At 32.7% G+C, this 13,913-nt stretch overlaps 1 protein-coding gene across 1 annotated transcript in view; it reads right to left on the bottom strand.

Moving 5' to 3' along the window:
* Positions 1 to 13,913, bottom strand: part of RFX6 (regulatory factor X6) — a 69,899-nt gene that overhangs the window by 12,070 nt on the left and 43,916 nt on the right. Inside the window, exons 10-14 of the mRNA XM_051996729.1 lie at positions 11,231 to 11,280; positions 8,193 to 8,352; positions 5,692 to 5,836; positions 2,248 to 2,357; positions 228 to 345 (exon numbers count right to left, since the gene is read on the bottom strand). Coding sequence (XP_051852689.1) covers positions 228 to 345; positions 2,248 to 2,357; positions 5,692 to 5,836; positions 8,193 to 8,352; positions 11,231 to 11,280 — 583 coding nt within the window. The remainder of the gene's footprint in view (positions 1 to 227; positions 346 to 2,247; positions 2,358 to 5,691; positions 5,837 to 8,192; positions 8,353 to 11,230; positions 11,281 to 13,913) is intronic.

Genomic DNA, 13,913 nt, shown 5'->3' with positions numbered 1-13,913 from the left:
ATACAACTCACGTTGGCATGGAAAACCTGTAGCCTCTCCTCTTTTTCTTTCAAAGTCAAAAAAAAAAAAAAATCCAAGCATTGAACGGATGCAACATTACATTTCCATAAAGCACAAACGGTGTAAAAATATAGGAAGAAGAATCAGTTTTATGAGTGATAAATCTAGCTATTGCACTAAGCAGAAAATACATTTCAGAGGAATTTCCCAAAGCAGAGAAGTGATACCAAAACTGGAGGCGTTGTTCAAGGTCAGGTTGTGCATGACTCTAGCACCGAAGAAGCTCCATTTCAATAGGAAATCTTGAGCCCTCTTCTTTAAAGATCTGCCATTTTGCTTGCTGGTCTAAAATTAAAAGGACAACCCAAAACTTTTAGTCTTACTCTTTCTCATTATCTTTATGCCCAGAAAAACACAAAATAGAAACACTGATATTAGTTTAGACTGGATCTGTAATTTAATTGGTATAGGCAACAGTGAGGAAATTCCTTTTAAAAATGTAGAGGATCACTAGCTCTGAAACATGAGTCTTAGAGTATTATCTGGGGTACTGAAACATTAAGTGATTTGACTAGGGTGACACAGTCAGAACTAATGTGTTCAGAGAGTATGTGGTTCAGAGTACCTACTTCCCAGAGCAGTGGGATAAAATGAAATATTGTTAAAGCATATTTCAAACCCTAAAGTGATAAAGTGATTTTAGCTGTTTTTATAAACATTTCCAAAAATCTCTTCTGAAGAAATTTTATGTGTTTTATTTTTCTAAATTTCCTTAACACTGTTCAGAGCACAAAGCTTAGAGTCAGGAAGACCTCAGTTTAAATCCAGCCTAAAAGACTTGCTAGCTGTGTGACTCCGGGCAAGTCATTTAACCTGTTTGCCCCAGTTTCCTCATTTGTAAAGTGAATGTATACACCTCCTGGGATAGTTGTGAGTATTAAATGAGATAGTAATTGTAAACGCTTATTTAGTACTGCTTCTAGCACATAATAAGTGTTATATAAAGTTTAGCTATTATCATCATTAATATTATAATTATACAGAAGTAGAAATTGAACTTCAATCTTCCTAACTCCAAGCCTATTTGTTATGTCACAATAGTTCTTGATGTACTAATTATTGCATCATGTTAAAATATATTCTTCTATACTGGGCTTTAATCTTAACTCCCCTTTATTATCATTTTAAGGTAAGAGGCATTTTATCTCATATAATAACATTATAGAATAGAATTAAAATTTGTCACTTGCTCAATTGAAATAGTCTACAAAATTATGTTATCTCTGAGTTTTCCTGTGACAGCACTTTAAAAGTGAACAGACGGCAAAGTGCAGGGGAAGGGTTACATGTCCCATGAATGATTAACTTGCACTCATCTGATCCTGAATGATACGAGCAAGTCCTCACACCATAACTTAGACTAGTAAGCAATTTCTACACTCAGATTGTCTGGTTTCATTGATGAATGACTTGAAGGTTAACTGAAAGAACCAAAGAAATCACAAAATATTGAATGCTTTTAGAATTGAGAACTTCAAATTACATTTTTAAAATGACATTTTGTGATGCAATCATTTCTTATTATTTATTTTAATCTGAGCTAGATTTAAGTTTCTACATTTCATACCTATATTCTCTGCTCCATGCTTTTCTAAGTATGTTACCTCATCATAGCACCAACCTTTGGCAAATGAAAAAATAAAGTTTTTATTCTTTCCCATAATTCTTGCTTATTTTCTTGGAGTATATGTCTAGCATTGGCATCTCTGGTAAAAAGATATGAACACTTTAGTTACGTTTTTGTTTCTTAAGTTTAATTCCAAATTGCCTTCCAATAATTGCATCAATTTTTTGACTAAGAGATTAAGACTAAGACTACTAATATGGCTATCTTTTTACAATCTCTCCAGTATCTATTATTTATATGGATTGTCATCTTTGCCAATTTGTTGAATATTAGAAAAAAAATCTCATTTTGATTTGCATTATTCTTTTTATAGCAATTTGAAGTAAAATTTCATGTGATCATTAATAGCTTAAAACTCATGATTTCCGTATCTACATGCACAGTTCTACTTGGATTTGGTAGTGAATATTATATATTATGTTGCTGAAGTTTTCTAAAATACTTTTAACCATCCCTTTTTCCCCAGTCTATCCCTAAATTATCCTTCATTGTGAAACTTCAGCTAATTATTAAAACAAAGTTTTTATTATCACGAATCTATTAAAACCATAGAACAGTACCTTAATAACCCTTTGCTCTACCACAGTATCCAGCCACTCAATAAATGATTCCACAGTGGCATTCTTCTTTAGCAAATCCTTCAGTTCTTGAAACACTGTAATAGAGTCATCTACCATGTAAAAAGGAAAACAAAATGTTGCACTCTACGCAGAACCCAAATCCACTCACCAAGAACCATTGACAGTTTTAGAGCATGCAAAAGAAAAGATAACATTAAAACAGAAAAAAAAAATGCACCCTGAGTTCAGAGCAATGCCAACATCTCATTTTGTTCCCCTTTCTGCCTCCTACATGCTAGTGTGGTCATTTTTACTTTGTGTATTCTCAATCAATTTCTATAATTTCTGAAATCTTGAACAACTTTCATAGATTTCTTTTCTTCATCAAAGTCTCCTGCCTCAGGTTCCTCATCTGTAAAATGAAAATAATAAGAGTACCTACCTCCCAGAGCAGTGGGATAAAATGGAATAATATTGGTAAAAGTACATTCCAAACCTAAAGTGATATATAAAATTTAGCTGTTTTTATAAATGTTTCTAAAAATCTCTTCTGAAGAAATTTTATGTTTTATTTTTCTAAATTTCTTTAATTTTTAAACTGGATTCCTATACCTAATTGCAGAGCAACTAATCATTTAACTAAGCAACTAATATCTATATAGTCTGTTGTGGCTGACAATGAGCTTTCTCCCTAAGGATCCCAGGAAGTAGGAAGTGCTAGAGTTCTCATCCTCATTTTATAAATGAAGAAAAAAGCTCAGGTCAAGGTCTCACAGATTTGAAACTGATCTTGAGCCATATCTCTTGATTATAAAGCCACAACTCTTTCTACTTCACAATAAAAATTTTTCAAAGTTTATGTAAAAGAAAATTTCAAGTATGTCAATGGACTAATTGTTTAGAACATTTCTTTGCTTGTGATCATTTCTAAATTTTAAAAAAGGATTCGAGTTCAGGAGTACTGATGGTGTTTTTTCAGATTTATTCAGGTTCTAGTCAAAACATATATTTCGAATTAATGCCCCAACTAAGTATTTAGTACATGTGGAGAATTAACTAGTAGGATAATATAATACTATAATGAAAAAAATTAGAATTCACTCAGTTGGCATTTCTAGCTACTGTGTTATGATCAAACTAGAATAGTGTGATAGAAAGAGTAAAAAACTTTAAGTAAAAAAATTAGACTTGGCATTTCATCCTTCTGCACCTCAGTTTCTGTAGAGGGCTGGAACTATGCATTGAGATTGGGACTGCCCAGCGCTTGAGGCTAACTTCTGATTGGACAATACTCTATGGGCATATGCTTGGAAAATGGTCCTTTCCTCGATCCGTACTGGCTCAATGATTGGTGTGTAGAGGATTGTAGGAGGGACTAGGGGGTGGAGCAAAGCTAGCCAGAGATACACACTCTCTATGATAGATGAGTGAGAAGGGGTCGGGGAGAATCTGCTTCTATCCTGTTCAATCCTGTGTCTGGGGACTGAGAATAAAGATTGAGGACTTTTGCTCATCCTGACTCTGGCTAATTCTGGGGTGTCCTGGGTGCTAGCACAGTCGTTACAAGTTTTCTTGTCCATTAAAGTGAGGATAATAACACATCCAAGAGGCTTTCCACATTGGATAATAATGAGAAGACTTGTTTATGTGCTATGTAAATGCAAATTAAATTCATATAAAGCACAGATGATGTCCTAATTATGACCTAATGAAAAATGTAAACTTTTCATTTATGGTTTATGTCATAAGCTCACAAACATGCCCAGAAGATTGAGAAGCATGTTGGATGGCTTGATAGAAAAGCAATCACAATATGTTCCTTGTTTTATTGTTCATTGAAGCTATTAGTTTCTGATAGTACAAATGGCTGTGATTATAGAAGCCCTAGGAAACCATATGTGACCAAACAGTTTGTTTGTTCTAATTCTCATTGCCTGGCACAATATATAGTCTCCTTTAAGTGATAGGGATGTAGGAGTGGCAGCATCCTAGTTTGTAGATATGTCTTCCAGAAGTTACTGTTAATTAATTTAATCAATGCATTTCTGCAGTTCATTTCTCATTATATTATGAAGTTAAATATTCTTACTGTGATTTGATATATTAACTTTAAAGATTATCATAATATATTATTAATGAGAAAACAATCCTCTCTATTTCTCCTTAACTCACTGATAATTTCTTAAGTGCTTTATTTTGCTAAATTAAAGTTTTAATTGAGGTCTGAGTGAGCAAGTAAACTGCATCTAGCTAATTTCTGATAGAACAATCTCCTGAAAGCATAGCTTGCTTGCAGAATGATTTCTACCCTCAATAACACATCCAGATAATATATAAGAAGTACTATAATTAACTTTTGGAATCAAAATATAAGATTATAGCACTGAGGAGGCAGATGTGTCAAAACAACTTTAAGTATGACTACTTCATAAGTCTCTATTTCATTAGATAATAGATAAAATATCTTCTCTGAATTTTGCTATATTGCACAAATTAGATTGACTCATAAAATATGTTCTTATATCATAACATGCATTCTAGACTTAGAAACCAAACTATAAATGCTAAAAGAAAGATCTTGTTAAAATATTGAAATATCCAAAGATCAATTAAAGTAACCTGTCCTTAAGAACTGGAGTGCTGTTGCTTAAAATATTGTGAGATAAAGCAATAACTAAATATAGAAAAGTAGGAAAACTCAGAAATTGGTGGAGGAATAAGAAATATTGACTTTTTTTAAAATTATCATTACAGAAGAAACTTTTTTAAAGCTATGTGTTTTAAAGCTTGAAGTTATAATTCAAGTAATTGAGATTTACAAGTATAAAAGCAAAACTATCTCTTACAACAGCATATTAAACCTCACAAATAAATTCAAAAGATCTTTTGAGTCTAAAGTACTTTTGTCAAATAAAAGAGAATTATTATTGAGAGCTAATGAATTCAATGTAACCTCATTATTTTGCTAATTTTAAGATAAAAATGAAGTTACTTAGATTTTTCTTTCCTTTAAATACCAGCTCCTTCATACTTATTAAAGTTCCAAATTCAATACTAAGAGGGAGAGAGGCGGGGGAGGAAGATACAGACCTCAAAGCAGTTTCATACATACAGAAATACATGTATGTGTGTGTACACACACATAGAACAGAATCAAAATGGGATTGGGCTACCATTAGACCTTACTTGGTCTATCCTTAGATTTTACTCTGCATTGGGCTACCCTCAGGCTTCAAACTGCTATCAGATGGTCTACAAAAGAATGTGAACTTTTTTTGCACTTTTAAAGGTAGAAAGTGATAGCAGCGATACTTTAGAAAATGTCTAGTTACTTCATCTTATGGAATTTACCCAGCCTATGATTTGCTATCAGACCAAAATTGGTCAAAAGTTTCTTAGTTTATTTTTAACTTAAATAACATTGAAAAAAAAAATCGGACTTACATTCAGTATAGACTTCAGATTCAGGATCAGTGCTTCCAGAAACAGTGAGAAATGCCTGAGATCCAATGCTATTCAAATCAACCTTTTCAATGTCAGACACCATAGAATTCACAACATGTTGGTCAAACAGGGCTGGTCTGGCAATCTGCATTGATCAAGAGAAAAGATATGAAGATTTCAATTCTCCTAGAAAGAAAACCTTCATGATGACTAGAGGAGTAAACAACCTAGATAAAACATCTTCTTCCTCTACTTTTAAGACTAAAAGAAGCTCATAGAATTAAAACTAAGAGTGAGTCTAGACGTATTTAATAAATGTTAATTGACTGACTGATTAAACTTTACCTTTTTCTTAACCTAGGTATTTTGTTGTATGTATTTTTAAATGTTTTTAAACATTTAAATGGTTTTAAATATTATTCCAAGGAGTCCATAGAATTCACCAGACTGACAGAGATCCAGAACACAACTCTCAATCAAGGCTACCCTTCATTTTACAGATTATTATTAATAAATCATATGTTTAAAGAATTAATTTCATTGTCAATAATTAACTATAATAATTCATTATCAATTCTCATAATAGCCGTTATTTTTGTGTTCAAAAGTATTAGTACTTTTGAGAAACCTAATATAAGACCTAAAGGGGTACAGAATACTTTAACTTTTATCTCATTTAATCTTGACAATAATTCAATGAGACTAGTATTATTATAATCCCTATTTTCCAGTTGGAGAAACTGAGGATGAGAAGTTAAATGACTTGCTCAAAGTCAAAAAGCTATCTTTTAAATACCTGAAGCAGTATTTGAACTCATCATTTTTAACTCCAAGCCTAGAAGTCTACTGTGCTCTGCTAAGCCACCAAGTTCAACACAATCTACTCTGTTACCAAGCTAATGAGGAAACTGAAACCTCTATAGGTTGCTATTGTTCCAAAGTCACACATAGAGTAAGTATGAAAGATTTATGTTAGAATCAGTGGAGATGGCACTGCCTCTATAGCAAAAAGCCAATCCTCCATCTGGTACTTACTACCCGAATGTTCTTAAGTACTTAAATATCTATTGGTGTGAGTTTCCTCATCTATACCATTTTTGTGTGTCATTGACCCCTTTCATGATATAAGAAAGGCTATGGCTCCCTCGTTGGAGTAGTGCTTCAAACACCTACAATAAAATATATAGACTTATAAAGAAAACAAAACTTTATTTAATCAATAAGGATTTATTAATTTATTACTGTGCCAGGCACTGGGATGATCACTGGACTTGCAAAGAAAGGCAAAATTCCTGCCCTTGAGGAACTCACAGTATAATGGGAAAGATAGCATGAAAAAACTACGTACGAGTAATACAGCAGAATTTAATACAATGAAAACTGAAGGAAATTAGCAGAGGGAAAGGATTAACATTCAAAGAAATCAGGAAAGGCTTTTCAAAGGTGGAAATTTAGCTATAATTTAGGCAGAAAAGAGAAAGAGATTCCCAAGCCTGGGGGAATAGATGGCCATTGAAAATGAATGAAATAGAGGGGTAGAGTGTCTTGTGTGAGGAACAGCAAAGAGGCCAGTATCGATGGACTGCAGTGAGGGGAGGGAAAGAGAAGTATGAGGTATGAGAAAACTGGAAAGGCAAAAAAACACCAGTTTGTAAAGACCTCTTAAAATTACCCACAACCCCTTTATAAGATCTTTTCTTCTCTTTCCAATCCTATATCTAAAATCCAATGAATAATCTTATAAGGCAAATGAATGATGGTTCATTGTTTGTTTCCCCCACAGAACTTAGCTATTTCTACATCTACTATTTATGTTTTTACTGATCTAGATATATTAGGAAGGAAAGAAGGAAACATTTGTTAAGTTCCTATTGTGTTCCAGGCACTCTGCTGAACACTTTGCCTATATTATCTCATGTGACCTTCAAAAATAACCCTAGGAGGTAAGTGTTATTATTATCCCATTTTACAGAAAAGGAAAGTGAGGCAGAGAAGTTAAGTGATTTTTCTGGTGATCACACAACTAGTAATTATCTGAGGTTACATTTGAACTCAGTTCTTCCTGACCCAGGCCCAAAGTTATATCCACTCTACCACCTCACTTGTCTAGCCTTATAAATGATTTTATGAGCTTCTAGTCTTAGAGAATTAGATCTCTCCTCTACAGGATCAAAATGAGGACTAGAAAACTCACCTCTCTTTTATGATAATCCATAAATTCTTCCAAAGATTAAGACACCAAGCACTTCCCAGAAGGGAATAATCAGATGAAACAAAAAAAAAAACTTTTAAGAAATATAAATGTGGCAGTTTTCTTATTTAGAACGAAACTATTGATGTCTTTCCTTCTCAATATATTTAAAAGAGAGTTGGAAGATTTCTAGTTTGCCACTTGTGTATTCAAAAAAGGATTCATCTCTTGATTACACTGTGACAAATATGGTTTGTTTTAATATAGCAAAAGCCAAGAGATTTTAGATATAATTCACACTTTGGCTTACCTGAGCAAGATGTAAGAAAGATGTTTGTCGTTTTAGGGAAGATACAAATCTCCGTACGATGGGTAGTTTCTTATCAGTTAGGGCTTCTGGCAGGTTTTCCAAGGATGAAACAACCCACTGTTCCCAATTTTTAGCAAAATTTCTTATGTCTGCTAACAAACTACAAAGAAACCCACATGTTAAAGTAATTTTACTTTAGGGGAGGGATAAGTAATTACAAACCTAGAAATCAAAAAAATTTGGTGGGTTTAGACTTGATTGTTTTGAAGTACCCTTTCACATCTAAATTTCTATGACTCTATGAAATAAGAAATGTTCCTGAAAAGCTAATAAGTTCTGAAAGATAACTTTCTGACAACAGACATTTGAACTTATCACTACATTCCTCAAAGGAAGTAAAACTGACCAAGTAATATTATCAAAACTAATGATTATTATTCACAGGCAATTAAACATAATGGAAAAAGCAAACTTGGAATCAGAAGACACATAATTGAATGTCTCATTGTTTACTAATTATAAACTTCAAAATTTATCCATGGACTTAAGTTTTCTCATCTTCAAAACAGGAAAAAAAAAATTGTACCTTCACCAGGCATTATCTCCCAAAATTGTTGTGAAAGTCAAACAAAATCATTCAAATCCTCACTTCATCCACTATATGCAAATCATTTTGCTAGGTGCTGGTCATATAAAGACAATTTTTTTTAAAAAAAAAACTACTTTGAAAGGAGAGAGATAGAAAATAATTTGAAAGTAGCTGAGATTAATTCAGTATGACTAGAAGGATGAAGGGTAGTGGAACTTTCAAATGGGAAAGAGGCAGTTTGGAAGAGAACAGAAGATAACCAATTCTGTTTTAAACAGTAAATTTGAGATTTAAATGGATTATCTAGAATAAGATGTGCAGCAGGTAGCAAGTGACATCAAATTTAAGGCTGAGAGATTAGAGCTATAGATTAGGATTGTAAAATAGATAAATGGCTGAGATAGATAGATAAATGGATGGATGGATATGACTATATATATATATGAAATTGAACTCATTGAAGTTGATGAACTCTACCATGAAAGTACTTTGTAAATTTTCAGTTGCTAAACAGTAGTCATAGTTAACATTTATAAAGAGAGATAGAACACTTTGTAAAGTGCTTTACAAATATCATCTCATTTTTATTCTCACATCCATCCTGAGAGATAAGTGAAAAAAATTATCAGTAATCTGTGTCTTCGCTGCAATTTACCAAATGCCTCTGTTTATGCAATCTATTCATATATTTATAAAAATTCATTTGACTGGATGATTGGCCACATGTAAACATAGCCACTGTATTGCAGAAACTTTGATCTACTGCAGAGCCGAGAAACTATGTATAATTTATTCTTATTGATCTAAATTAATGTCAGTTTCACTATGCAGAAGTAATAAAGAAGCCAAAGGAATATTTGGTAAAAGAATGGTAAAAGGAAAAACTATAAGAAAAATGTAACTCAATTAAGTGTAATTCATAGGAACATAGATTTGAAGCTATAAAAATTCTTAGAGACTAACTACTTCAATCATCCTCTTTTCACAGGATGAGGAATCTGTGGCTCAGAAAACTTATTCATTCTGCCCATGGTTATGCTACAGAAAGTACAGGAATCAGGATGTGTACTCAGGATCTATGACTCCAAAACTAATTACAATACTTTTTTTTTTCAGGACACCAAGCTGCCTCTCAATTTCTCTATCACATATTTATTACACCCTTTCCATTTACTTAGCACTGTGTGCATTTGCTCCTTGATATACTAAGGTTTTAAACTGGTTATTATTCAAAAGAAAAGAGCTTTTTTAAAATTCTGTTTTTCTCCTATTAGCAAAAAAAGTTTTATAAGAGGCCTCTAACAATCAATTCACATCAAATCATCAGAACCCTTTATTCTTAAAAGACTACATTACTGTAATATTACTTTCTCACTTAAGCAAATTTTAAGTTTAGGGTCATTGTTTCCAAATAAATATATGGTGCTGCATTTCTTGATGCACTTAAATCTTTTCTTAGAATTCTTATTGTTAGAATTTTATATTTAACAAACAAGTTTCTATTGAAACTATGTCTGGGGAATTAAAACTTAGATTTTGTCTAAGGCTACGCACAGGTTTTAAAGACATGATGTTCCTTCACCTTTCTTTCTATGATATTCAAAAAGAAGACTTTTGGCAGAAAACATACATAATTAATAAAATTGGGAGAGGAAATAAAATGCATGCAATCAGATTGCCACCTATTACTTAATGCTCCATCCAAACTTGCCATTCCCCAAACATTTCTTTTTTTATTTTACTTCTTTCCATCTTTACCTTGGATTATACCTGGAATTCCTTCTCTTCTACTCTATCCCAGGCCAATTTTTGGTTACTGAAATTCTACCCACTCTTCAAGGCCCAGCTTGAATGCTTTGAAGTTTTTCTCTGATTTTCCAAAATGGAAATGATCTCTGTTTCATTGGATCTCATAGTACTTATTTACACTTATCTCACGTATTCTACATTATACTAATCTATGGACATTTTACATCCTCTACTAGGTTGAAAGTTTTCTGAGGACACAGGTCATTATTTATAAATAGGGCAGATGTCTTCATTTTACTTTTTAATATCACCTATACAAAGTCTAAACATTTAGTAATTTTATTTTACTGAATAGATATCTTTTCTTCTAGTTTGATTCTTTAAAAATGTGATTAACTGTAGAGAAATAAGAATAGAAACTTGAATTTTCATTGGCATAGGAATTTACCAGTAGGAAACTTCCTCAACCAAAGTAGATTGATACTTTCTTTGCAACTTCCAGTGTTAGAGAGTCCCTTGTATGCACCGTAACCTTGCCCAGGGTCACACAGTCAGTATGTGTGAAAGGCAGGATAAGGTCTTCCTGAAATCAAAACCAATTCAATCTTCAATCTACCAAAGCACCTCTCCTTTGGTGTAATATGTAGAATGAAACTTCTTTGTGCTGACAGGTTAAACTTATTTTCCCCAACTTACCTACCTTTCAGGCATTTCTTGCATTGTTGCAGGAATGAGGACATCTGTTAGGACCTTAAGCATAGGAAAAGATAGTCATCTTGAATCTTTAGAGCCAACACTTTCCATAAAATCACTTAATAATTAATAACTATTTGATTATTTTCATGTATTTATAGTTTTAATATCTCTAAAATGTGTGTCTACATAGGAACCTAGGGAAGGTGGGATATATATATATATATATATATATATATATATATAAGATTGGAAGCAAAGTAGACAAAAGAGGAAGGAAAATTTTACACACACACAAACACACACACACACATGAGTACATCAGGTTGATGGTCTTGGAAGGCAGGGAAGAGAAGAATGGAGAAAATATTACCATGAATGCTGAGAATAAGCCAAAATTACTAAAGTCCTAAAGTGATGGTAGCACTGAAAAAACTGGGTAGACTAAGAAAAAACATTTAGAATAATTGAAGGATAATGTTTAGTGGCCTGCTTGAGGAAATTAGGTCATAGGCTCAGTTTGAAAGGAAATCTATATTGGAAGTATATGAGAAAAGCAAAATCTGAAAGAAAGCAATTTCAAAATAAGAATGAAGAAAATGACCACTATATTGATTTGCCTTTTTTAACTATACTTGTTAGAAGAAAGAGCTTTTATTAGTGGGAAGAGTTGATAGATAATGTACCAGATACAACAAAAAGCATAAAAATAAAATTGATAAAACATTTTAAAAGACACAAGATGAAAACAAAAAGGCAATAGAAATAGGGAGATTTTCTTATTACTGTGTCAAATCTAGTATACACTTTAAAAAAACTAAATAATTGTTCAGTTTCATATTCAATATGCTTTTTATTTTTTTATCCTGAAATATTCATGTCTGTTGGAAATTATAATAAAAGAAGGAAGTTTGTATTTTAAAAAGAAAAACAAGCAAAATTAAAAAAACAAAAATAAAGAGTAGGCCAGTAAAGTGGCTGTGGTCTTATTTATAAAGCTCTATTTCTGTGTACATGTATGCCTACACTTAGGGTTAAAATTATTAACAATTTTTAACATGCACTGTACATTAACATGTTTTGATATAATTCTCATATAATATTAGCTTATGGGTAAAGGAAAAGATCATCAAACACTATGGGTGGGAAAAGTAAAATCTACAAGATCACAATTTCAAGTTTTCATCATTTTGTTATGATGTGCCATCTTTTCAAGTTTTGTTAATGTACTAATAAGGATAACTCTCCAGTATTCCATTCTTGAAAATTAGCTACCTAATGAACTTTTTTGTATATTGGACACATAGACATCTCAAATTCAACATGTCCAAAACAGAATTTCTCATCTTTCCTCCCCCAAACTTCTCTACTCTGCGCTTCTCTAATATTTTCAAGGATACAACTATCTTCCTATTCACCTAGGTTTCCAAATTAGAAGTTCTCTTTGACTTTTCATTTTCCTTTAATAAACATCTAATCAGTGATCAAATCTTATCATTTCAGCCTCCATAATAACTTCTCTCCTCTCACACAGCTGACACTCTAGTTAAGGTCCTTATTGTCCTCACCTGGGCAATTACAATAAGTCTAATTGATCTCCCTGCATAAAATCATTTTCCACTCCATCCTACTCTGCTGCCAAAGTGATTTTCTAAAATATCAATCTGACACAATATTACTGTCCTACTCAATGCTCCATATCAAATATAAAGGCCTTATTAGGGGTATTTAACTCTTCATAATCTGGTCCTTTCCTATCTTTATAATCACCACTATTATCATCACCTCATCTTCCTTCTCCTTTTCTTCTTTCTCCTCCAGACTGTCATTTAGTTTCATATCTTCGAATTTCAAGTCATAGGAGTTATACCACATGCTTTCCTATTAAATACTATTAATAAGAAGCTGTGGGACACAACAGAAAGATCGTTGAATTTGGAATCAGAAGACAAGTTTAAAACCCAGCTCTAATCTTTACTAGTAATATCAGTATAGGCAAATCACTTTGCTTCTGGAACTCCATTTCCTTATCCATAACATGGAATAATATCTATACTCCATACCCACAACATAAGGTTGTGGTAAAGAAAGTATTTGGTAAATTTTTAAAGCACAATAGAAATGTAGCATTATGAAGGAGCCAATTCTACAAGCCTTACATCATTAGTATCAGATGCTGGAACTTGAGGCTTCCTTGAATTGCTGCCCAGTCCCTGGATTCTCCATTTGGGGAACAAGGACTAGGAGAAGAGACATGCAGATGCATTGACCTATATAGCTCTACTTTCTATTCAGATCTCTCAGCAGCCAATCTAAAGTTCATAATCCAGTTAGTCTTTCAATTTATCCCCAATGCTGTAACTTGAGTTTGCAGAGTGAGTGCTCCAGGAAGCAAACATTTAAGGGTGAGCCTGAGACTCAAACACTATAGTTCTTTATTTGTCTACTGAAGCTACTCAAGCTTTAGCTTTGATTAATAGCTTATTTTTTACATTAGAAATGATGGTACAAGACTATTATTTATACCTGTTGTTACAGCTTGAACTCGGGAGAACACTGCATCTACCTAATCCTTTTAGGGGATAATAGTTCCATTCCTTGATTGGGAAAGAAAGAGGCTGAACAGGATACTATGGTTCTACTCCTAAGTTTCTCTTCTCCCTGAATCTGTAGCTAAGTCACTTTAAAGA

The sequence above is a fragment of the Antechinus flavipes genome, chromosome 4 (assembly GCF_016432865.1).
Source record: "Antechinus flavipes isolate AdamAnt ecotype Samford, QLD, Australia chromosome 4, AdamAnt_v2, whole genome shotgun sequence".
Classification (NCBI taxonomy): domain Eukaryota; kingdom Metazoa; phylum Chordata; class Mammalia; order Dasyuromorphia; family Dasyuridae; genus Antechinus; species Antechinus flavipes.
The sequence above is the reverse complement of the archived record's forward strand: the minus strand, read 5'-3'. Positions and strand labels throughout refer to the sequence as shown.